Below are 25,313 nucleotides of genomic sequence, written 5' to 3'. Positions count from 1 at the left end.
TAGTCCCGGCACCTACGTATCATCCTGATAGCTCTGTGGTGTCCAGCAAGGCCATGGTTCTCGGAACTACTTAGCCTGTCGAATCAGGCACTGGTGCACCTTCCCCTGGGCCCATCAACTCTCTCAGCAGGGAGGCACAGTCATCCTCCCCCCCCCCAAGAAGTTAGCCCTTGCAGCGTAGTTCCTGAACAATTCACACTGCGGCATCTGCATTTGTCACAGGCTAACCTAGATATTATACATGGGGCTAGGAGCGATGCGACCAGGCGCCAGTACAAAAGCAAGTGGACCAGGTTTTGTTACTGGGCGGAATTAAAAGAGGTTGATCCGTTGACCTGCACGTTGGATGACGTGCTATCCTTCTCTGCGCCCCTTGCACACTCAGGGGTGCAGGTAGACACATGCTGCATCTATCTGGCAGCCATTGGAGCCTACAGGAACTCGGAGGAGAAGATATTCTCATCCTAGAATCCAGTGGTTAAAAGACACTTGGCGGGCCTGACCAGGCTTTATCCGCCGATCAAGAAGCCACACCCTGTGTGGGACCTCAATGTGGTCTTGGGCGCCCTGGCTCATAAACCATTCAAGCCTATGGTGTCCGTAGACATCAGGCTAGTTGTCACCATTAAGATGGCTTTCCTGATGGGCCTTACTACGGCACGCCGGATCAGTGAAATCCAGGTGCTGGTGGCTTCAGAGCCCTATAGTACATTTCATAAAGACAAGGTGTTGCTTAGAACTCGCCCCGCTTTCTTACCTAAGGTTTTCGCCTCCTTTCACCTTAACTAGGAGATAGTGTTACCAACTTTCTTTGCAGACCCTAAGGATGTCGCTCAGAGGGAATTGCACTGTCTGCATGTCAGGCGTGCGCTAAGGTACTACCTGGACAGGACCAAGAGCTTCCGCAAATCAGAGGCCCTCTTTGTCACCTTCGAGGGGTCAAAACCTGGCTGTCAGGCCTCCAAGGCTTCCATAGCCAGGTGGATGGTTACGGCCATCAAGGAGGCGTATGAGAGGCAGCACAAACCTCTCCCAGCAAATATGCATGCCAGCCCCATCAGAGGTAAAGCCACAGTAGGTGCTTTCCGAAGGCACGTTCCGTGGCATGCTATCAGCAAGGCGGCTACATGGGCTACTCCCCCAGCCTCCTGCAAGCACTACTGCTTAGATGCCGGCTCCAGATTGGATGCAGCATTTGGTCAGGCAGTGTTAAGGAACTTGTTTTCTTAAGAGGGGCACCTCTCCTCCCTGGGGCTACATTCAGTTGTAATCGTCCATACAGTATGGAAGAAAGGGGACGGGACGTAGGAGTAATTATAAGTTACTCACCGTAGTGACTAACATACTCATAGTCCACAGTCCCCTTTCCTCCATATGTCCCACCGTCGTCCTCCCTAATAAAACTGGTGTCATTAGGCAATGTTAATATTGTCGACGCGTCAAAGGGGACGGAGGAGTGGAGCTGGTGGGCGTAGTCAGTGGAGCACATGCTCCCAGGGTTGCGCCCCCGTGTGCATCTAAATTTAGAGGAGCAGATGAGTTTTCTGGGGAAAAGGGTTCTGTCTCCCATCCCTAGCCAGGGAATACAGTATGGAGGAAAGGTGACTATGGACTAGGAGTAGGTTAGTCACTACAGTGAGTAACTTATATTCGAAGGGATTGTGTCCTCCGACGTATTCCTTATCTTTGATAATTCGTCTCCAGCTTGCTGGCCTCGGAAATTTTTTCTCTGTAGAGGGCGCTGCGCGTCGACGTCCGCCGAGTCGATGTCCCTCGACAGCCACTGTATCGGCGCCGACGTCACCATGCCCGTAAATAGCCACGCGCGGCGTCCGTTGCTCAGTTCCGGTTTTCTGTGCTTCGTGGGGCCTCGGAATATCGTTGCTCCGTTCAGTCAGATAAAACCTCTTATATTTACTCGAAATACCAACTTGTTCTCGTGGCTTCTTCATCGGAACCGACGACGCCGCGGTCCAGCTTAAAAAAATGTCGAGTCTGCGATAAGAAAATGTCGATAACAGATCCACACAGGATCTGCTTGTGGTGCTTGGGAGTCGAGCACCATTGTTCGGAGTTTGAGGACTGCATGTCCATGACGGCGAAAGCCTTGAAGGAGCGCAAGGGGAAGCTCGAGAGTGGTAAGTCAGTCAAAACCTCCTCGAAAGTTTCTTCTGCCGAGTCGAGGCATTCGTCTCCTCGGTGTCGAAAGCATTCCCATTCTAGGTCTCGAAGTAGTCCCACCATTCGTCGAGATAGAGACACTCAAAGAAGAGACGTCGAAGATCCCCTTCCTCGTCATCTTCTGTTTCCCCAGAAAGGGTCTCCGGCCGCACAAAACACAGCTCTCAGGCTGAGTGGGAGGAATTCAGGAAGAAAATGCTAAGCGTCTTGGTCGACCCCCTCGAAGACAGCTGAGGGTGATACCCCGGGTGAAAAAATCGAAATGCCGCGAGTCGCTGCACCCATCGAAAGAGTCCACCCGAGAGCGCCACGGGCCATCGATCGATCGAATCAACGCCATCATTGATGCCGATGAAAGAGAAAACCACGGCTACTTCACAGCCAACGGTGATAACAAGAGCCTCCGGCACGACGCCGATACTGTCGTCGACATCCTTGAGTAGGATCCCTAGCCTCTCGAGTTCTTCGAGGCCTCTTCCAGTTTTCTCGATGCCTTTCTCTACGCCTTCGAAGCCTGGCACATCGGCGTCGACGACATCAACGTTTTCTCGCCCAATAATGACGGGTTTGGCTCCTTCTGCCTTAGAAATGGGTTTTACACCATTTCCGAGGTAAGAGTACCCCGGATTATCTTTAATCTATGAAGAAGGGGAGGATTCTGACCAGGAAACCTTCCGTTTGCAGAGGACCACACTACCTGTTTCAGAGGATTTTACCTCTGAGGAAAGAAGGTTGAAAGGCCTACAGGAATCATTACATGAGGCAAGTGGGCTGGACACTTCCCCAGAAGTGGAATTTGTCAAACCAGACCCTGGGGAACATGCCGAAACACCCTATAGAACCCTAATGGCAAGGATTATTGAATTTATGGGTTGGTCTGCGCCTTCACCTGTTTGTCAACAGGATGACCTGACAGACATACTAGACAAAGGTCCACAGGAGGATCCTGTGGTCCCCTTCCATGCAGCCTTGCAAAGGAAGATTTCATCTAATTGGGAAATTCCTGAGGTTATCCCGGCAGTCAATAAAAGATTGTCAGCCAAGTATAGGGTAGCTGCGGCTGACCCTGAATACTTATCAAAACACCTGACTCCAGAGAGCCTGGTGGTTCAAGCGGCAACTTCATCAAGCAGCAGATCCGCTTACCCTACTGTCCCACCGGATAGAGATGACAAAAGGTACGATTCTATGGCAAAAAAAGTCTTTTCTGCTTGTAGTATGGCGTTGAAGTCCATCAACGCCACCTATACGCTCGCCAGGTTCAGTCACACACTGTGGGAGTGCGCTTCATCAGCGGCTGACTGCATACCCGAAGGAGAGGAAAGGGAAGCCTTCCTTAACATTATTAAAGATGGCAAAGATGCCATGTGCGATTCACTTCAAACTGGCATTGATTCCGCTGACAGTATCAGCAGGGCCATGGCGGCAAGTACAACAATCCGCAGGCATGCGTGGTTGCGAAAGTCTGGCTTTGCTCCAGATGTACAGGCCAGACTTTTGAATATGCCCTTTGACGGCTCTTCTTTATTCGGTAAAAAGGCTGATGACAGTCTGGAAAAGTTGCAGACATCTAAAGCAGCTGCAAAATCTTTAGGAGCTGCAATCCGCCAAACTCCTTTTTTGCCCCTTAGGAACCTCTGCGAGAGGAAAGTCCTTTCGCTATTATTCCGCATTCTTTACCCTCGGCATCTGCATCAGCCGCCCCCAAACCACTCTGAGGTCTTTCCACACAAAACACCTGTAGGAGGCAGGTTAACTCACCATCTGACGGAATGGCAGGCTATAACGTCAGATGCTTGGGCATTGGAGACAGTTGCCCAGGGTTACTGCCTACCCTTTCTACACATCCCTCAGAGTCATCCACCGGGGCACAGCTCTCTAAAAGTTCCAGATCCGCTCCTCTTGCAGGAAATTATAGACCTGCTAGAGATAGGTGCCATAGAACCGGTACCTGTAGCGGACAGGAACAAGGGCTGGTACTCCCCCTACTTTCTCATTCCAAAGAAGGACGGAGGACTGAGACCCATCCTGGACTTACGAGAATTGAACAAGTTCCTCAGGAAGGACAAGTTCAAGATGGTAACTCTCTCTCAGATCCTTCAGGCCCTCCAGCTCCAGGACTGGCTGGTATCTCTGGACCTTCAGGATGCTTATTTCCATGTGCCAATCCATCTCAAACACAGGAAATACCTGAGGTTCGCAATTGGCGACTCTCATTATCAATTTCGAGTTCTGCCATTTGGGCTGGCCTCCGCCCCGAGGGTCTTCACCAAGCTAATGTCGGTAGTGGCTGCGAGTCTAAGGAGGGAAGGGATCCATGTCTACCCCTACCTGGACGATTGGCTGATCAGGGCTGTATCTTCGGAACAAGCTCAGATCCAGCTAGATTATGTCTGCCACTTCCTTCACAAACTGGGCTTCTGCCTCAATTTAAAGAAGTCACAGATGATACCATCACAGAGACTCCAGTTCATTGGAGCGGTCCTGGACACTTCCCTGGGAAAAGCCTCGCCACCAGAGGTGAGGGTTCAAGATATTCTGCAGATGGTCAACAAGTTCCAAAATGCCCAACGTCTCCCAGCCTTCGACTTTTTGAGGTTGCTAGGCCTCATGGCATATTGCATCTTCCTTGTGCCAGAGGCTCGCCTGAGAATGAGATCTCTTCAGTGGGCACTGAGAACTCAGTCGTCGCAATTCTCAGGGAGAATGACAGATCTCCTCCAGATTCCGGACAAGGTAGCCCACGACCTTCTATGGTGGGCCTATCCAGAGAACATCTTGAAAGGAGGACTGTTTTGGCAACCATGGCCGGAGATAACAGTAGTCAGACGCCTCACTCACGGGGTGGGGAGCCCATGCCAATGACTTGACCATCAGCGGTCGTTGGTCTCCATCGGAGTCCAGACTACACTTCAACCTATTAGAGCTGAGAGCGATCAGGCTAGCGCTGAAAGCTTTCCTGCCATCAGTACAGGGGAGAAATGTCCTGATAATGACGGAGAACATGGTGGCCATGCACTACCTCAACAAAAGAGGAGGCGTAGGGTCACTGCCACTGTGCAGAGAGGCAATGCAGCTCTGGTTTTGGGCAATTCAGGAAGGAATCTCTCTATCGGCAGTCCACCTAGCCGGAGAGAAGAACTTGACAGCGGACGCTCTGAGCAGGCAAAGCACAGTCTCTCACGAGTGGGAGCTAGCTCAGGAAGTCCTTCAAGAGATCTTCGCCCTTTGGGGAACCCCTCAGGCGGATCTGTTCGCCCCCAGCACCAACAGGAAGTGCGATCTGTTCTGTTAAGGGAATTTCCCCCGAGAGGAACTCTAGGGGACGCGTTCGTAGTGGACTGGGAGTTCCCACTCCTTTACGCATTTCCACCAGTCCCTGTTATTCCTCAAATGATCAGGAGGTTGAGAAGATTCCTGAAAACCATGATCCTAATTGCCCCAGACTGGGCCAGGAGAACGTGGTACCCGGACCTTCTAGATATGTCCATCTGTCCTCCAATAGGTCTTCTACTCAAAAAGAATCTTCTCTCACAGAAGGGAGGTCAGGTTCTCCATCCAGACATCAGAACCTTCAACCTTCACGCTTGGCTTCTGAAAGGGTGAGGTACAAGGATTGGGACCTCCCTGATGACGTCATGGAGGTGTTGCTTTCGGCCAGAAGGCCAGCAACAAAGTCTTTATACCGTTGCTGTTGGAACGAATTTTGCAGCTGGTGTAGAGAACGGAATATCAACCCTTTTTCATGTGGTACACCAACAGTGTTAACGTTTCTACTCTACTTGGCAAACTCAGGCCTTCAAGTTGGCACTGTAAAAGGCTATCTCGCAGCGCTTTCAATCTTCAAGCGCACTGCGGAGGAACCATCGTATTTCAAACTACCTCTAGTAATACAATTTCATAGTTTTTTTATTTACGTGGTTTCCTGGCTCTCCCCCATAATAATTTGTTCTTCTGTGTGGCGATCCAGTGAAATACAGGAACTTCATGAGGTTTGTGATGGGCAGCACCCATTGACAGTTCACAATGCTCCCCACTAGACGGTCTTCCTCCCAAGCTAATGACGGTAGTGGTGGATCGTTTCTCGGGTGGTAGGAATCCCATCTTCCCCTATCTGAACAACTAGCTCCTTTGGGGTCACTAGTCAAAAAAGGTGACTAGGTGATTTAACACCTTAAGGAAACCTGTTGATTGCTTAACAGTTTGGACTTCTCCGTGAATGTCCAGAAGTCTCAGCTGACTCCTTCACAGTGGCTCTAGTTCATCGGGGAGTACTGGAAACCTGGGTGTTCAATGCCCCTCCCACCCGATGACTGAGTCAATATTTGTCAGATGGTCACCTTATTCCAAAACTCACGTGCTGCCAGCCTCAGCCTTTTTCTGCCTTCTGTGCCTCATGACATTCTCCTTTGTCTGCAATATCTGCTCTGCAGCAATAGTCGCATTTATTTGCAGGTTTCAGAGAGGTTGTCTAAGGATCTTCACTTGTGGTCTCGTTGGGAGAGGGACTCTTGGTATGGGAGCCATTGTAGCAACCGTGACCAGAGGCCAAGATTGTCAGGCGCATCCCTGATAGGCTGGGCTGCTCACCTCGAGGATCTTGGGCTGAGCAGGATTTGGTCCCGGGCAAAGGGTGCTTGGCACATAAATATGTTGAAGCTGTGAGCTGCCAGACTGGCTCTGATTATTTTTCCGTTCAGGGGAAGAAATATCCTGGTGTTGACAGACAATACAGTGGCCATACACTGCCTCAAGAAAGGGGAGTGGAGTTCTGTCATTGTTCCTGTGCAGGTAGGCCACGCAGCTTTGGTAGTTCTGGAGAATTGCAACTTGGTCTCGACAGTCATTCTAGCCAGTACAGAGAATGGGGTGGCGAACATCCTGAGCAGGTAGGTCTTAGTGTTTCTCGGGTGTTAGCTGTGCCCAGAGTTCCTTTAAGAAATCTTTGAACTTTCGGGAACCCCTGCAGCTGACTTTGTGACAACAGGAAGTGAAGGCTTTTCTGTTTTTTAAGCAATTTCCACAGAGGGTGGCATTGTGGTACATATTTCTAGTGAAGTGTACTTTCAGGCACCACTATGCATTTCCACCATCCCTTTAGTTTTCAGGTGGTTTAGGAGGTTCAGGTCTAACATGATTCCGATCGTCCCAAATTGGGCTTGGATGTCATGGTACCCGAACCTTCTAGAGATGGTCATCGGTCTACTTCGGCTCCTTCCCTGGAGGGCAGACCCGTTATCCCATTTGGAGGGTTCAGGTGCTGCACCTAAACCTGCAGCCTCTCGCTCTTCCTGTGTGGCTATTGAGAGGATGAGGTTTTCCGATTGGCAGCTGAATGATGAGATTGTTAAGGTGTTGCTGTCTGTGTGCAGGCTGGCAACAAAGTCTGTCTTTGCGTTGTGACAGGGTCACAGACACTGACCCAGTTAAGAAGGTGGCACCCTGGAGCAGAACTTCTACCAGAGCCAGTTCTGCTGTGAAGGCAGAGTATGTGATTTGGGAGGTTCTCAGTCTCTCTCTCGCTACCTGTGTAAGTACCACCTTACCTTGGCCCATACCTTTGTAGCACCTTGGTGGCCAGACATTTTCTCTTTTCCCCACAGAACTACATCGCCCAGGGGACCTGGTGGTGGTGGTGGTGGTAGAGGAGGAGGAGGAGGAGGAGGAGGAGGCTGCAGGCAGCCTGACTGAGTGAGAGCCGGAAACTAACAGCGAGACCGCAGATCGACCACACATGATCTGTAAAGTTTGCTGTATCTACAGGGGGACCGTCGAGAGGCCTGTGTATCACACTGGCAACTCTCCCTCTCTGTTCAATCACGGTGGACATGTGAACACTGGAGTTGCCTGTATTGCGATAGGGCCGCGATATCCAAATGGCAGAAAACCCCTGGATGGAGAAAGGGGTAGGGCTGAAAACCCAATATATGAACGTGAATACACAACCCCTGGGGAAAAAGAAGCCAGTAGTTGGCTGGGGAACCAGATGACGGAGAGGGTATTGGGGGAGGATAAAAAGGGGCATAGGAAAAGAGAAGTTGTGGCTTGCTGGAGTGAGCCCAGGGAGGAGAGCTGGAACCAAAAGACCAAACAGAAAGAGGACGATCCAGAGGAGTGTGGAGAAGGATTGCTGAAAGAGTTTACAAGATTAGGTATTGGCTGGTAGGAGAAAGTGGTACTTGGGTGTGAGTGTGCGTGCAAGGAGAGTGAGTTGAACTTTCAGAAAGAGAGTAGGATGTGAATGAGAAGCGGCCTAGGAGAGTGAAAGAAAGGTGACTGTTGGAGAAGTGGGTAGAGTGTAATAGTAGTTGTAGTGTGGAGAGGGGTAGTAATGGTAATGTGGCGAGGGGATTGGGAGTAGTGGTGGAGGAAAGTAGGAGTAAGAAAGAGCATCAGTGGGACAGAGGGGAAGAACAAGAGCAGGAGAGGCTAAGGAGAAGGGGAGGAAGAGAAGGGCAGAGAATAGAATAAAGGGAGAGGAAGGATAGAACACCAGGCCAAGGAGTAAAAGGTTGTGCGAGAACAAGACCAAGTGAAACCTGGGTGTTTGGAAGGTACCTCTTCTTGTACTATTGTATTGTGGGCAGCCCTACCGATAATAGGTGTATCAACCATTTTTACTCCCTAGAAATAAGCAAATACTCCAATAAAATAGTAAAAATACTCACAACAAAAAAATGGGAAAGTGACATGTAGAACCTTGTGGTTCTGAGTTTACCAACACAGCTCCATGGATATGTTTGTATCAGTAGTGCACATATTACCACAGGAAGAAAGTACTATTATTAATGCCCGATTGGAAGAAGTAAACCTGTTCTTTTAATGTGCATCAATAAATAGGTTAAAACAATACATTTTCATTTTTCCAGTTAAATCACATTTTTACTCAATTTTAAAATACTCTCCAAGGGTTCCCTACTGGAGGTCGTTGCCTCCCACAGACCTCGGAAAACACGTGGTGTAGGCCAGATCCCACAAGTGAAGACTGCATTGTGTTTCAAGGATGCCAGCGACCCTCTCGGGTGTTCGGCAGAGTTGGGGAAGTGAGGCCAAGCCTGTGGTACTAACCTTGACTTGTGTATTGGGAATCGCAAAACCAAGAAAAAGGAGCACCCATGCAGTGAGTTGGCAAACGACTTGAAAGGGCAGGTGTGTATTAACATTTTGAAATAGTAACATTTGATGGCTGCACACGTGTGAGTGAGATGCTAAGAAAGGCAGACCTGTGAATGAACTTTGAAGTGAAAGATAGCTTCAAAATCAGCTATACTAAGTAACTGAGTGGTCCAGAGAAAGGAAGTAGCCCACTTGAAAGTCTCCATGAAAAGTAAATTGTTCGAAGCGAGAAAACGAAAGAACAGCAAAAGTGAAATAACAAGGTTTAACATCTAGAGAAGGGGAGAGTGAAAGCTGAAATGTAAACTTTGAGTCGAAGTGGTCCTGCAGTGGTCTGAAAGGTAAACCACACACATTTGAAAGTCTTGGACTTCAGAAAGGGGTCCGAACCCAACAGATGGAGACCCAAAGTGAAATAAGCTTGGGGAAGGGAGAAACCCCTGACAAGTTTGTGTTGAACTTAATCGTGAGAGGTCTGAGACTTGCTGAGGGGGACCTACGAGAACTGTGTGGTGAAAGGTCTGAGCCCGACTCAGGGGGACCTTTGTGAACTTTTTGGTTGAAAAATTATTTTGAAGTCAAGAAAATAAACTTAAACTTGTAAGGCCAGTCGGGCCCAGATCCACGTTCTCGAACTGTTTATTTTATTGGAAGCCGAGCCAGTGTGTGTCATCCTGCCTGCAAGGACAGCTTTACTCCGTGAGGTCTAACGTGGGGAGAAGAGCTGTTTGAATCATCTTTATTCATTTGAACACAGACCTTTCCTTTTTGCATACATTTCTCCTTTTTATACTTTTTTGTACAAGAGCTGGGGTAGGCATTAGGTTTTGTTACCATAGGCCATTTTGATTTGACAGACTCCACTAAGACTGCGTTATTTATTAAATGATGGTTGAGGCTACTCCCATCTTACTTCTAGGGCAGAATAAGGTTTTACAAATTGTACCCATTGTGTCAGTGTCGTACTTGTGATAACATGCCTCCCCTACAATGTGCTCAAAGCCACTCTGCGTCTTCCTGCCCCCCCAATTAATTCACTCAACATAGCGTTCAGCTGCGTAAAGAATATCTTTGGGATATTGAACGGTACAATGATGCAATATAATGATAGACTGAGTTATAACACAATCTTAACTAGCGCCACCCTCTGCTTCACAGATGGTGGCAGCTTTCTCCAAAATGCGATCGATTTCTCTATCCTTCCGCATGCTTTAAATGTGTTGTGATCGTGCATGGACTTAACATCGTGGTATCCGTCCACCCCAAGATATCGAAATGTCTTGGTTACCGAGCGGAGTCCTAAATTCAGCAGATTTGTTTCCTTTTGTCTGGAGCTTTGCTCTTGTTTTGTTTTCCAAGTAAAATTTCACATCGCAACAAATCTTTATAATCCATGGTATAATTGGAACTGTATCTTGTTATGCACTGTAACTAAGCAACTTCCCACACCAATGAATATCAAATAATTTTTGATTTGGAGTGGTTATCAATGTTTTTAAAATAACGTATGTTACGATACATTTATTACATATAGAATTTAAAAGGCACTGGTTACTTGTGTGGATTGTTTTAAAAATGTTTTACTTTACTAATGCTTTCTACTTTTTCCTAGGTTTTCTTTATTCCAGCACTCCTTCAGCCGATGTTTGTTTTGCCAGACAACATAATTCTTCAGATAATAATAATCAGTGTTTGTTGGGCTCCAATGGGAGTATTTTACTCCAGCTTAATCCTCAGAAACCTGGAGCCATCGACAACCAGCCATTAGTAACACATGAACCAATGAAAGTAAGTATGAAGCATTTACCTTGCTTTTGGTTTTGTTCATTTTATACAAACATATGTGATATTCTCAATCTCTATCTCTGAAAATATTGTAACAGTGCAGTCTAGTAGAATGCACTTACTGCTAGAATACCCAATAGTTGTGCTGCCTCACTATTTAACAAGCATATTGGATTCTAGGATCATTTTATCAGCTAATATTTTGAAAGGGAATGCTTTTCTGCCCCCACCCACTGAGAGCTGCAGATTTTTAGCCAGGTGAATAGGTTGTCACATTACCACTGCCTTGTAGGAGATCGGTCTTAAAAAGTATGTGCATATGAATTGGTAACCCATGAAGAAAAATGTGCGTGGATGCAAAGTGATCAATATATGCTTTGACTTTTTTAATAGAGATAACTGAAAGGAAAAGAAATGTAAGATTTGTGGCATGTGGCCTTTAAAAGATACTTTGAAATCAAGAAGGACATTCAAATACTTGATGCTGGACTACAGCTTATGAGTGATACTTAAATGGAAGCTGGTGTAACCCTTCTTTGATTGGAGACCTCCATGATTCAGTACCAACTTAGCGAAATTCAGTTCTTTTGGCCTCAAGTTCTAATGGATTCCTTCCTTCCACAGATTCCTCATCTATGATATCCCTATCCCAGTGCAGCTGTTCGTTGGAAACTTTTCCTATAAAGGGGAGTGCTACACGACTCTGCTTGACAACTCTACATGCCCCACACCTGTCAGAGCCAGTATATATAATGGCCGCCCCTTATATCCACGCACTCTGTTCGCTAATCAGGAACATGCTCACCAAAGTTTTGTGAATGTTTTTCTCTGCATCATGCCTACTCCGTCTATGGCCGTGGGCTTCAAGCCGTTTGCAGATTGAAGCCGGCAGATGTCAATCTTGGATCTGCACCGGATTTGCCTATACTCCTTGGCCATGGACCAGGACACCCAAGATGAAGGGTCATGCATGTCCATGCACCCTAAAACCCACTTGGAAAGGGCAGCGAAGATGTTCATCCACAGGCCGATGGGTGAGGCTCTGCGGTCTCGTTTGATGTCGTACTCCTCTTCTTCCTCGAAAAAGAAAAGCCCACTGCTCCAAGGATTCTCCTGAGCGGCCATCGCAGGTACCTTTTCCTACCCAATCCTCCACCCCTGAGGAATGGGAGAACTTCAGCATAAAGATGCTAGAGATCTTTGCCAAGGCACCAGTGGCTCTGGGTGCTACAGCGTCTGTTGCGACCGGCTGGTTTCCCGTTGAACCACACTCCCTCATGCTTATGGGGTTGGGCCTGGACCAGAGGATGATCAATTTACCTTGGCGCAGACAGGCCCCGCCTTCAGTGATATCTCTGGCATTGTGGCCGATCGCAGCATTGCTGGAATGTGCCCCACTCCCTTTGGACACCTTCATTTCTAGGATGTATGACGAGGTGGGTGACACGGTTCTCTTTGGGTTAGAACCCATGATCTCTTCGGAAGTGAGAGATTTCCCAGAGAAGTTCTACAGAGAAGGTGAGGATGTACTGGGCTTAGCCAAATACCTTCAGGTAGCCTGTGGTCTTGGTGCCTCCCCGGAGATGGACATTCTGCCAGCTCCCATCCAAGGAAAGACTCAGGGTCACTTCCAGCAGCTGGTGGCTAAGGCGAAGAATACTCTGGCACGTTTAGCTGTCATATCCAAGGTTCAGTACTAACTGTGCAATATCTTGGACGATGCTCCCAAGAAGGAGACACTGCTGCCCTTCAATGCGGCAGTAGAGGTCCCCGTACTGGAGATACCTGTCTCTGTTCCAGCAGTTTACAAGGACCTTGCAAAGAAGCACCGTCCCGCCCCATTGCTCCTGGTGTTTCTCTCCTCGCATCCCTCACAAGAGAGTTCAGTGGTTCAGGGCGTGACGGCTAGCCTGAAGAAATCCGCCTTCCCTTCCCTTCCACTGGATAGGGAAAGTAAAAGGCTTGATGCCTTGAGTAAGAAGGTGTTTGCGTCGGGCAGTCTTGCCCATGTTTTTTGTGAATGCCTCTTTCTCCATGGTGAAGTTCTCCTTCGGCCTTTGTTTGGCTGTGGCCACAGTGGCTGAGGATGTCCCTGAGGAAGAGTTGAGGGATGGTTTCCTGTCCTTAGTTACTGTTGGACATGCCTTTCGATGGCCAGAATCTTTTTGGAGCATATGTTGAGGACACCCCCAGAAGGTCCAATCATCAAAGGAAATTTGGGGCTTGCCTTGCAACAGCCCTCCACAGTTGGGAGGTAGGGGTTTTCGTCCCTAACCCTGCCTATGCCCTAAGAAGCTGTAGTCAGTCTGCCCCGGAAGCATAGAGGGCAAGCATTTTTCCTGGAGTTAGAGGGGCCCAGAGGGATGGCACAACCACTGTCCCTGCCGCACCCCAAGGCGCAATACCTCAGTGACAGACTATGCCACTCAACAACAGTGGGATGGTGGGTGGCTTTCCCAGTTCACCCCGGAACGGTCAGAAACCTCATCTGACGCTCAGGCCTTACAGCTCATCTAACATCGGTATTGCCTCACCTTCCTATAGTGCCCCCCAGACCACGGCCCTTAGGCCACTCCTTGTCACTGACCCCATGCCCTTGGAAAGGGTCTGTTTGCTTCTGTCAAGGAACACAGTTGATCTTGTACCTTACTCGAAAAGATGCATGGGATGGTACTATTTTCTCGTGCCAAAAGAGGACGGGGGCTTGCGTCCCATTCTGGATCTGCAGCTGCTGAACTTTTTCCTGCACAAGTTCAAAATGGTTACACTGGCTCAGATACTGCAAACCCTTGATCTACAGGACTGATGGTATCATTGGACCTTCAGGACACCTACTTCCATGTGCCGATTCATTGAAAGCACAGGAAGTACCCGAGGTTCGTACTAGGCCTACATCACTAATTAATTTATATATTTATTGGATATTTGTATAGGGCAAATACAACAAATGGTGTTTCAAGGCGACAAGGGAGAAAGAGAACAGTAACGGTCCTACCAAGCCTTGTGGCATTTGGATCATACACCTGCAGAACAGAGAGGCAAGGTGGATGCCGGTCTGGACGAAATGAGAAGTGCTAGGGTGGGAAGGGAAGTGCAGGGTAAAGAGGAGACAGTGCAAGTGAACAGGAGGGTGTGAGAGGGGGTAAGAGAGGGCCACAGGTGCAAGGCAAGTATTATGGCGAGGGCAAGTGCCAGGGATTGCATGGGGTGCAAGGGGTGAGGGTCCACATGCTAAGTGCGAGGAGGGGAGGGGAGTGGACTGGGCTGGGGGACCTGATGCCCTGTAGAACTCAGAGGGAACAAGGCAGCCAGTCACTGCGGCAGAAAGTGTTAGCAGGGAGGGGGAGAGGGAAGGAAAATGAGAAAAGGAGGGTCTTGAGTTTCCGGAACTTAAAGAGATCCGGCTCAAGCTTGAGATGGGCAGGGAGACCATTCTAGATGGAGGTTCCTACGGAGGAGAGAGGCCTAGCCCCTTCTCTCTGCTCAGCGAAGTGTCTGATATGCAGAGAGTTGGAGCTAGAAGACCGAAGGGCTCTAGCAGGGAGGTATTTAGGGAGAGAGAGTTGTATGTAGCAGGGTCCTAGGCCCTAGAAAGCCTTGTGAATGATGCAGAGGGTCTTGAACTTGATCCTAGCATCAACCCAGATCCAGTGGAGAGATTTTAGGGCTGGCGAGATATGGTCCCTGGGCTTGAGGCCAAGGATAAGTCTTGCAGTCCTATTCTGGATTACTTAAAGGGGGTGAAGGGAGGATAAAGGAAGATTGAGGAAGAGGCTCTTGCAGTAGTCCAGCCTAGAGGACCACAACTCTGGAGACATTGAGTTTCTGGAGGAAGGTGAGGAAAGGGAGAATGCCTCAGAGGAGGTGCAGCTGATAGTGGGCCTTTTGGCAAGGTCTGCGATGTGAGGAGAGAAAGAGAGAACGGAGCCCCACACGAAGCTGAGGGGAGGGGACCCACAAAAGGCGGCCAGACGGTAGGAGGGATGGAGGGAGCTGGGGTCCCAATGAGAAGTATCTTGGTCTTACTGGCATTAAGGCAGAGATCATTGGCAGCACACCATACCTGAATAGCAGACAAACCGTCCGGGATGGAAGAAGAGGCAGTAGAGGGAAGCTTGTAGGACAGCTACGTGTCGTCTGCATAACAAATGGTGGCAACAGTAAAGAGACACAAGTGATCACAGTTCAAGGGTGTTTATTAAACTGTATGCAGGTTGGAAAAACTCCTAATCTAAACCTAAATCTAAGATGGGAGCAAGCGTCGACCATCAAATGATAATAAGGCAGTCCTTGTGGCGTGTGTCAAATAAAAATGGTCTATACTAAGAAAACTTTTGCCTTACAACTAATACAAAAAGTGTGTGGGATGGTTTTCAAGGTAAGAAAGAAGTCTTCTAACATAATATGTCTGATACAGTATTTGGGTCTCCCTTCCCTATGTTTTGAGCACAGGGTTAAGGTGGGACCTTGGAGCACAGCACAGTTCTCGAGCTTTACCCAGCACAAGATGACAGTTCCGCGTTCAACTTCTCAGAAGCCTCGACAGCCAAGTCTCTTTACAATAAAAGGCTCTTGCCTTCGAGGATCAGTACAATGGCAAACAAACACAAAGTTCCTTTTCACGTTTTCTTTGGGTGATGGCTTCACCCTTGGGTCCTCTTCTTCCGGGCGCTGACACTTCTCAAATCATATTTCATAAGTCACTAACAGTTCCTTTTCTTAATGGACTTTGGGGGATGGCTTCACCACTGGATATCCCTCGTTCGGGCTCAAACCCCTCTCGACTGTTTGCCTCCCTCCACCGGCTTCACAGTGGCTTTCAACAAAGTCTTCCTCTTTAGTTTTGTACCATTTCTTTTCAACAGTTCACTGTGAACTGCCCTCCCTCGGGTTCACTTGATCAGGGTGATAATGGCTTACCCCTGGGTCCCCCTCTTCTGGGCTCTGACCTTTCAGAACAATTTGAGTGACTGCTTCACCCCCTGGATCGCCCTCGGCCGGGCTTGCATCCCAAATGACAAGGGGGTGCTCCCCTTCCCCTTGTCTCGCAATGCTTCTGTCTTTGCAAACCTTAATATGTATTTAAACGGTTCCACTGGACATCCCTCGTCCGGGTTCACTCTAGCCAACTTCACAATTTACTTTTTTTCTCAATGTTTGCGGGATTCACTTCCCTTGTTTCCTCAAAGTTCTTGGGTCAAAGGCATTCGACTGTACAGGGATTTTGCTTGACCTCCTCTGTGACCACTTTGATGTATCTTGTTGGCTTGCCTATGGCCTTCTGGTATCTGTAGTTTCAGTCAGACGGGGATCGACCAGAGTCTCTCGATTTAGCACCCACGTGGTGCCGGTTCCCTCTGCAGCTGGTCTCCCCTTAACACTTTTACAGTTCTTTGAACTTGGTTTAAGTTGCCACTTTGCGACATTGATTCACCACAGCCTGGCTCTTATCAGTTCTCCCCTCGACTGACCGGCTGTGATGAACTGCTTGACTTTGCTCGTAACTGGAGTTAGGTCGGTACCACAGTAGTAGGAGTTTCCCTCGCTCCCGTTTATCAGCGTTGACACGATGCATGTACCATTGACATCTGTTGCAGCACACGTGGGCTGTTGTCCTTGGTCTTACAATTTCTGTGGCGATTTTGCAGGGTTTTGTTGAAAAGGGCAAGGTTGTGTCTCTCCTTGTCAGCTTTTCGATGTTTGCTGCCTTTCTCCTCCTCTTGAACTGCTAGGTCTAGATAGCTGTCTCGTTGTGTGGTCTGCCTTGCTCATTCTGTGCTCTTTAGCTCCACCTTTTATCCCTGTGGGGAAAGGAAAGCACCGTCCGGTGTGTGTGATTCAGATTAATTGCTGTTATGATCACCTGGTCTCTGCGGAGGCATTGGGGCACGGTTGCAGCCCTCTCGGGGTTGAGGTCGCTCGGGTACGACTTCGCCCTCTGCGCTTATGTGGTGACTGGTGATAATAGGTAATGCTGCTTGGGACTGCTCCTGCGTGGAGAATAGGGGGCGTGAGAATGCCAGCTTGTGCGCCTGATCCCCTTCCAGACCCCTTCTCCCAAACCGTGGTACCCGTGGGATGTGCTGTCCCTGGAAAGCTCACCTGTTGATTCGTTTTGGCAAGCACTCTGTCCTGCTTCTTCTGGCAGTGGCACTTGTTTGATCGGGACCGAGTTCCTTCACTGGTCCCTTGCACATGGTAGTCATCTTCTTTGATGTCCTGGGTGTTAGTCTTAGCAGTGCACGGTGGTGGCGCGAGTTATGGTTGCTTAGCTTACCATAACTGGCGAATTTCAAGGGTTTTTCAATTTTACCTAGAACCATAATGTCCCCTTAATGAAGTTTTTTTTTAACTGAATTTCATAGGTCTTTAGTAGGGCAACTGAACCATAACGTGCCTTTTACAAAATGTTTGTACTGAATTTATTATGTTTCTAGTAGTGACACGTAACCATACTATAAACAAACATTTGCCTTCACTGCACACCTTCCGAAGAATACCACATGATCATATGCTGGCGCACAGCATGGTGACGTGTTCGAAAAGCCATACACACAATAAGATCTGTGACTCGTGGACAGTGGGGAAGTACATTTTATATTGCTGTAGGAACTTGCAACTGCAACAGTTCCCGTGCACCACTCCACAGGGCAAGTTATCAGCCCAATCGAAGCGAGAGTGCATAACGAGGTCTCTGGATCATTAACCCCCCTTCTACCCCATAATGTGGGATGAATGCCATTAACAATCTAGATTTTACAGCAGTAACCCGTGGTACTGAAAAAGAGGATTTTTTGTCTTCAAACGGGACGCCTCTGGCGTTCCCGGTTGAAGAAATAAAATCCTTTTCCAAGATGGCCACCATAGAAAGGGAAGTGTGGTGTTGCATCCAAAGCCCTTCTTCACTTTCCATTGCAGCCTGCAAAAAGCAGAAATGAAACCGTGTAACCATATTGCCATGAGCACATTTTTCTTCCCTTTCAAATGTATCGTTATGTGCAAGAACTTTACCAGAAAGCCAGTCCCAGGTGGACATGGCGACTTTAATCCTATGTTTTGTCCCTTCCAGTAATGGCCAGTAGCCACAATGCGCGCATCATGACCTTATACCATAACCCCGACATTCTGCCCACTACCCGTAGCTACAGCCTACCCCTCAGTCACTGAAGCTGTACCCTTGTTTTTTTATGTACATTGCGACACTTGTCAAATACCAAAACACTGCCACATCGCCAACACCAGGCTTTTCGGTCGTTGCCAATCAGCCTTACACACATTTTCTGTAAATGTACCAAGTTTTTTTTCTCCAAAACTATCAAAACAGTACGCAAATGATTTGTCATATTACGTGTGCACAAAATCCCCACAAACTCTTGTCAGAAGTATTCCAACCATCAGCATTAGCAATCACCTTCCCACACATAATTTCATAAATTGCACATGTCGAAAGGTCAGAAGATATTATACCGAGGGTGCAACCATGTATTTTGTTTACAATCTATTACAAACATTTTCAGTGTACCTTACCTCATTTTTCCTCTTTTAGAAACATATGAAATCTGACAACAGAGCGTGTTCATCCTGTGATAATCTTGGCCATTGCTGCATCCGGGTATCATAAATCGCCCTGATGTCACTAAAGCATATGGGCAGCCCCTGACCCTCACATAATCAACCCTAGTGATATGCAATACCTTTCTCGATGACGTTCCTCTCCAGCGTAACCAAATGCGCTCATAAGCACCTACGTGCCGTGACGCAGCACCTGAAAATGCACACACAGCGACGTACAACGTAGCACGTCACATTTTGAAATAATAGACTGGTTTTTAAAAGAAAACAGTAACATTTTTGAATTTGTAAAGTACTTTTATTTCACAATAAACTGGGCGAAACTATCGGTCTATTCCCATTTTCAATCAAATAGTAACTTTGTTTCTTCGGTCGTCATCGAAAATGTTAATGGTAAGGCACACGCTGTTCTTTTCCCATACACAAAGTATGCGTTTTCGATAAAGCAACCGCTTTGTTCGGATATTGATTTCCAAGATGTCGCCATGACCTTTGGCCTACACCACCATAAAAGATGTTATGTTACTTCTAATGGCTACTTCAGCGTATGGACAAAGGGGGCCGGCGCGACCATCCCACAAAATTGTGACGGACAGGCAGCCGGTCACGAGCAGTTGCATCTGGTGTCCAAAGAAGCCATCAATCGGGATCTAGAATCTGTGGCAAGCACAGTATGGATGGATGTAGCTGGTTGGGAAAGATTAAAAAAAACACGTATCAATACCCAACCTTTACCAAACAATTTAAAAAAAGACAAAAAGAATGTGCAAACTAATACACAAATTGAAGTTGTCAGACATAACATTTTAAGTAAATATTAGCGTTGAACATGGGTAAATCTAGTGACAGCCTACAAACGCAGACAATTTGCACTCTCCATAAGTTTAAAAAAATGGCAACTAGAGAGAAAGATAGTACTTCAGGTAGCAAGCCAAAATTAATGTGCAAGCATTAAAAAATGCCATCTCGTGATTTCAAAAAAGACCAAAATAACGTGCAAAGTGATAGAGAAACCGGTGTGGCCAAATGTGACATTTTAACCCTTTAACTGCCACGGGTATCCCCCCCTCCCCCCCAGTGCCAGGGCCATTTCGGTATGTGGCCATTCAATCGCTTGTAACTTTTTTGTTACATGAGATATCTCGGCCAAATTTGGCTCCTTTTTTACCCCCATGTAGGCGGTCGTAACGCCATCCAGGAATCCTAGGTTGCTGTAGGGGGGTGAGAGAAAAAAGCAAAAAGGGCGAAAATGTTGGGTTTTTTCAAAAAATGCCAATAAAATGATGTACAAAGAAGCCTGTGGTTTTTTCCTTGTAAGAGCTAGGAACAAATGGTTTGCTGTGCTGAGTTTCCCAATTTCCTGGCTTTCAAGAACAGGTTGAGTGGAAACAAAAAAAAATATTTTGATGTGGTTATCAACCGTTTTGTGAGAGGTCGGCGATTTTGGCCATTTTTGCCAATTGGACATGCATGGATGGAATGGGAGAAAAGAGTAGGAAAGCCAAATTGGAGGACAGAATGGCATATATTTCTGAAAAGTAGCCAAAATTCCAAGTTTAGGAAGGGGTGATTTGCATAGGTCAGGCAACAACTAGGTAGGGGAAAATGCCATAGATTGGGGAAAAAGCAGGAAAATGACCGAAATAAAGGTATGTGTTGGACATGGTTGGCTTGGTACGGCAATAGCTTCTATGAATTTTGAGAAAAGCAATGCTCCACTACCTTCCCCCGACTCTTGCAGTTAGGAAAGCACACATTTTTTGTAGTGTTTTACAAAACAAGCAATACCACAAGCCAAACACTGAGCCATGGTACACCGGAGTTTTATGCTCACAGCCTGAACAGACGCACTTAGCATGTGTAAATCGGGAAAACCAATGTGGTGAGGAACGCAAGCATCCATTTTTTTAAAGAGCACAGGCAGACCTTTTCAAGGGTAGGTGACTTGTTCAGGTTACAAAAGTGTATGGTGCCTAAAGCAGCGACTAAATGTCGGTCACATTTGGGAAATTAAAGGGTTGTGTGACAAAGGGCACCAGCAAATGGGTCAAAACGTTATAAAAACCACGCAAACGCAACAAATGTTATACCTTCATGCGATCCCACAGGTGTCCCGATGAAAGCGGTACCTCACATGTGTGGGTGCACCTACCTGGGTGCCAAGGGGGAAGCCTAAAACACAGGTAACCCCAAGTCTGTTTCCACACCTGAATTTGACACTTTCTCCAGTCAAGCGCAACATACAGATATGGGCCTCGGGTGTCCAAGCCACCAAGAAAAACCAGGAACCCCATGCATTTCCGAAAAGAGGACACCCGTGGGAAACCGCAGAGGTATGATTTGCGCAAATCGGCCCAGAATGTATTACCCAGACACCCCCGCAAAGTCCGAAATGTGGGGGGAAAAAACGCATTTTCCGCACATTTCGCTCGACTCATCCATCGAAACACGCCCCCAACAACACATGGCCTACCGTCCCGCGTTCCCACAGGTCTCCCGATGAAAACGGTACCTCACATGTTTGGGTGCACCTACCTCAGCGCCAAGGGGAAAGCCTAAAACACAAGTAACCCCAAGTCTGTTTTCAGACCAGAATTTCAGACTCTCTGCCGACCGGAACACCATACAGATATGGGCCTCAGATGTCCAAACCACCAAGGAAAACAGGGAACCACATGCATTTCCGAAAAGAGGACACCCGTGGGAATCCGCAGAGGAATGATTTGCGCAAATCGGCCCAGAATGTATTACCCAAACACCCCTGCAAAGTCCGAAATGTGGGGAAAAAACGCATTTTCCGCACATTTCGCTCGGCTCACCCATCTAAACAGGCCCCCAACAACACATGGCCTACCGTCCCGCGCTCCCACAGGTGTCCCGATGAAAACGGTACCTCACATGTGTGGGTGTACCTACCTGGGGCGCAAAAGGAAAAGGGTAACCCACTGGTAACCCCAAGCCTTTCGCCACTGCCCATTTTGTTCATTTGGGAAACCAACAGATTTGGGCCTAGGGTGTCGAAGCCAGCAAGGGAAACATGGAACCCCATGCATTTCCCAAAGGAGGACACCTGTGCGCCAAGGCAAGTTTCGTAAACAAAGAAAAAAATGAAAAATGGTACACTACACTTTAGGGCGGGCTGAGGGGCACCCTAAACCGCCAGGTAATTTTCTAATGTAATGGGGGGTGACCCTCTACCCCCCACACCAAATGCAGGGGGGCATCTCATTCAGCCCTCCCTGGAGGCAGATAAGAGGGGGCCATAACATGCAGGTCAGATGCCCCTTCCTAGGAGCAGATACCTGCCCCCAGGGAGGGTTACAAGGGGTGCCCCCGTTTCCCCTTGGGGTGAGGGGGAGAGGGCCACCACCCTTTTCTGTAAAATATATCCCTGGTGGCTAGTGGCCCCCCACTCCCACCCAAAATTCCCTTTTTGTTTTTGTGCTTTTCATTTTTTATTTTGCCCCCTTCCCTGGGGGCAGATGATCAGCCATCTGCCCCCAGGGTTGTACACATATGTGCCCCCTTGCTTTGGGGGCCGGGCGGGGCGACCCCACCCCCCCCCATTCAAAGACATCCCTGTGTCTAGTGTGCATTGCTGCCCGCACATCGAGCGCCCTGCGCCCAATCCGCGGGCAGCAATGCTGTCACACAGGGTGTTCTTGGAAAGGGGAGAATCTCCCCTTTCCAAGGACACCATTTCTGAAAGAATCCCTGGTGGCTAGGGCCCCCAAACCTCCTTCCCCCTTCCCATCACATTTTTTTCTCATTTTTTATTATTATTTTTTTGCCCCCTTCCCACCCAAAATTCCTTTTTGTTTTTGTGCTTTTCATTTTTTATTTTGCCCCCTTCCCTGGGGGCAGATGATCAGCCATCTGCCCCCAGGCTTGTACACATATGTGCCCCCATGCTTTGGGGGATGGGGGGGGCGAGGGCTGCTTACTGTAAGCAGCCCCCACCCCCCCCCATTCAAAGACATCCCTGTGTCTAGTGTGCATTGCTGCCCGTGCATCGCGTGTCCTGCACCCGATCCGCGGGCAGCAATGCTGTCACACAGGGTGTCCTTGAAAAGGGGAGAATCTCCCCTTTCCAAGGACACCATTTCCGGAAAAATCCCTGGTGGCTAGGGGCCCCAAACACGCTCCCATCATGTTTTTTTTTCTTGTTTTTTATTATTTTTTTGTCCCCTTCCCTGGGGGCAGATTATCAGCCATCTGCCCCCAGGGTTTATTGGATATGTGCCCCCATGCTTTGGGGGCCGGGGGGGCTGCTTACTGTAAGCAGCCCCCCCACTTCCCCACTTCACAAACGTATCCCTGGTGGTCCAGTGGGCATTTATGGTCACGGATCAAGCGCTCTGCGCTGATCCGTGACCAGCAATGCTTCTAAAATGGTGTCTTTGGAAAGGTGAGAATCTCCCCTTTCTAAAGACACCATTTGTTGTACAATCCGTGGTGGTCTAGTGGGCCCCAGGGCCCCAAACCCCTCCCACCTCCCTTCGAAAATATATATATTTATTTTTCTTTTGTTTTATTTTCACCCCTGGGGGCAGATGATCTCTGCCCCCAGGGGTCTCTTCAGCTGTGGCGCCATGCTTTGGGGGCTTGGGGATAGGGGGCCGCTTACCTAATAAGCAGCCCCCCGCTCCCAAAACAGATCCCTGGTGGTCTAGTGCGCATTGCTGCCCACGGATCTAGCTCTGTGCCCGATCCGTGGGCAGCAATGATGTCACACAAGGTACCTGCCTCGATCTCCGGCTTGAAATACAGCCGGAGATCGAGGCAGAGGTAGAGGGGCTCTTACCTCTTCACCGCAGCAGCTGAAAATGGCACGCCGATGTGAAATTGAAGGTAATCCAACCCCCCGGGCAGTGAAGGGGGACCTCCGCCTCACATAGCCCGGGGGTTGCTTTGCAGGGATCGCACAAAAAAGAATGCCTGAAAGGATGAGCTATCTCGTCCTTGGCAACAGGGAGGTAATCCCAAGGACGAGATAGCTCGTCCTTGGCACTAAAGAGGTTAAGGGAGAAATATTAGCGTTGAACAAGGGTGACTCTAGTCATAGCCTGCAAACGTGGAGAATCTGCACTCTCGGTAAGTGAAAAAAACTGCAAAGAAACCTAATACTTCAGTAATATTGTCAAAATTATTGTTCTGGTAATAAAAAAATCAAACTCCGTCCGGTGTACAGCCGTCAAAAGTAAACTCACATGATATGTACCGCCTCCATTGTTTTCGGTCAAGTCAGACAGCAATGTATTTGCACCAAAGAATCTTCGTGAACTGATATTTCATGTGCCTTACAAACGTTTTTGAAACGTAACCTTATCAAATGGTATGTTTTGCAAACTTTCCCTCCCTGCATTCTTACTGAATTTTCCCTGTAGCTCAAGGTCAAATAACAATTGGGTTTAGTTGGATGTGCGGCCCTACTGAGCTCGTAACCAAAAAAGCAAAGCAAGTGACCTTCACTCAGAATGCAAATACATTCTCACTTTGTAACAACATATCAGAATCCATTTATGAGAACCGCTACTCCCATACACTTGCAGAACTGCTGTTTCCATCAAACAGTGCCGGTGGCTGCCCCAGATTTCAAGCTCTAGGACGCCAGTCTGACTGCAATATTATTGTTAATGCATTGTAACACAAACGCAGTAAGTCTTTGCCGTATATAGAGCACCAACTTCCACTTTACCGTATGACTTTGGTGACAAGAAAACACCACTTTTTGACTTCCTGCTGCCACATCCCATCCCAGCCTCATTAACGCTCACCTTCCGAAACAGTGTTTCATAAGTGTAACAAGTTCAATGGTGTCTTGGTTTATATGTGTTAGCGGCGATGTCCGCGTACACCAAAAAACAAACGAAAGATGTCGGGCGCAGCGAAAGAATCTGACGCACTTCACGCTGTTCCACAACCAATCGGTGAGGGCGCCACATGTCCGCAGACATGAGGCTATGGATTAGCCAATTGATTTCTTGTCCGCGGAGCGAACAGCGAAGTGTGACCGCGGCGCGAACAGGGAGGTGTGACAGCGGAGCGGACATAGATATCACTAATTTTTGGAGACATACTTTTTGGTCATTTTAAAGGAAAATACTGGACCGATTGTCACCAAATTTACAAAAGCAGTTTTCCAAACCTAGCTCCTGCCCCTGCCGCAAATTTGGTGAAAATCCATCCAGCGGCTTGGGCTGTAGTTGTGCGCAAGTTTTTCCCTCATTCAGTCTATGGGAAAAAAAGAAGTTTTGGGACCCTCCCTATAACTCCGTACCCCCCTCCCCTGGACCAAACATCACCACATTGTTTTAAAGAACTGAGTGGCCCATATACTATTTTTGCAAAGTTTGGTGAGGATTCGTCCACCCAAAAAGTGCTCTTCCTATGGAAACAGCAACTTAACCATAACTACACACCCACTACCATGGCTGTGTTATATATATATATATATATATATATATATATATATATATATATATATATATTTCTGAGGCTTGTGGAATCTGCTTAGATCACATGCTGTGCATAGGCCGACATCTAGTGGAAGGTGCAGAGTATTATAGTTGTTGTTTTCGAAACTCGAAAAGTGACGTTGACAGGGCGTGCCAGTAATACTATCCCTAGTGTGACATCCACTGTACCCATGATCCCTC

At 48.0% G+C, this 25,313-nt stretch overlaps 1 protein-coding gene across 2 annotated transcripts in view; it reads left to right on the top strand.

Moving 5' to 3' along the window:
* Positions 1–25,313, top strand: part of USP32 (ubiquitin specific peptidase 32) — a 3,569,419-nt gene that overhangs the window by 1,395,099 nt on the left and 2,149,007 nt on the right. For both annotated transcript variants that reach the window (XM_069615070.1, XM_069615069.1), the window contains exon 14: positions 10,910–11,085. In XM_069615070.1, coding sequence (XP_069471171.1) covers positions 10,910–11,085 — 176 coding nt within the window. The remainder of the gene's footprint in view (positions 1–10,909; positions 11,086–25,313) is intronic.

Source organism: Ambystoma mexicanum, chromosome 9 (assembly GCF_040938575.1).
Source record: "Ambystoma mexicanum isolate Mex_15411 chromosome 9, UKY_AmexF1_1, whole genome shotgun sequence".
NCBI classification, from domain to species: Eukaryota; Metazoa; Chordata; class Amphibia; order Caudata; family Ambystomatidae; genus Ambystoma; species Ambystoma mexicanum.
The sequence above is the reverse complement of the archived record's forward strand: the minus strand, read 5'-3'. Positions and strand labels throughout refer to the sequence as shown.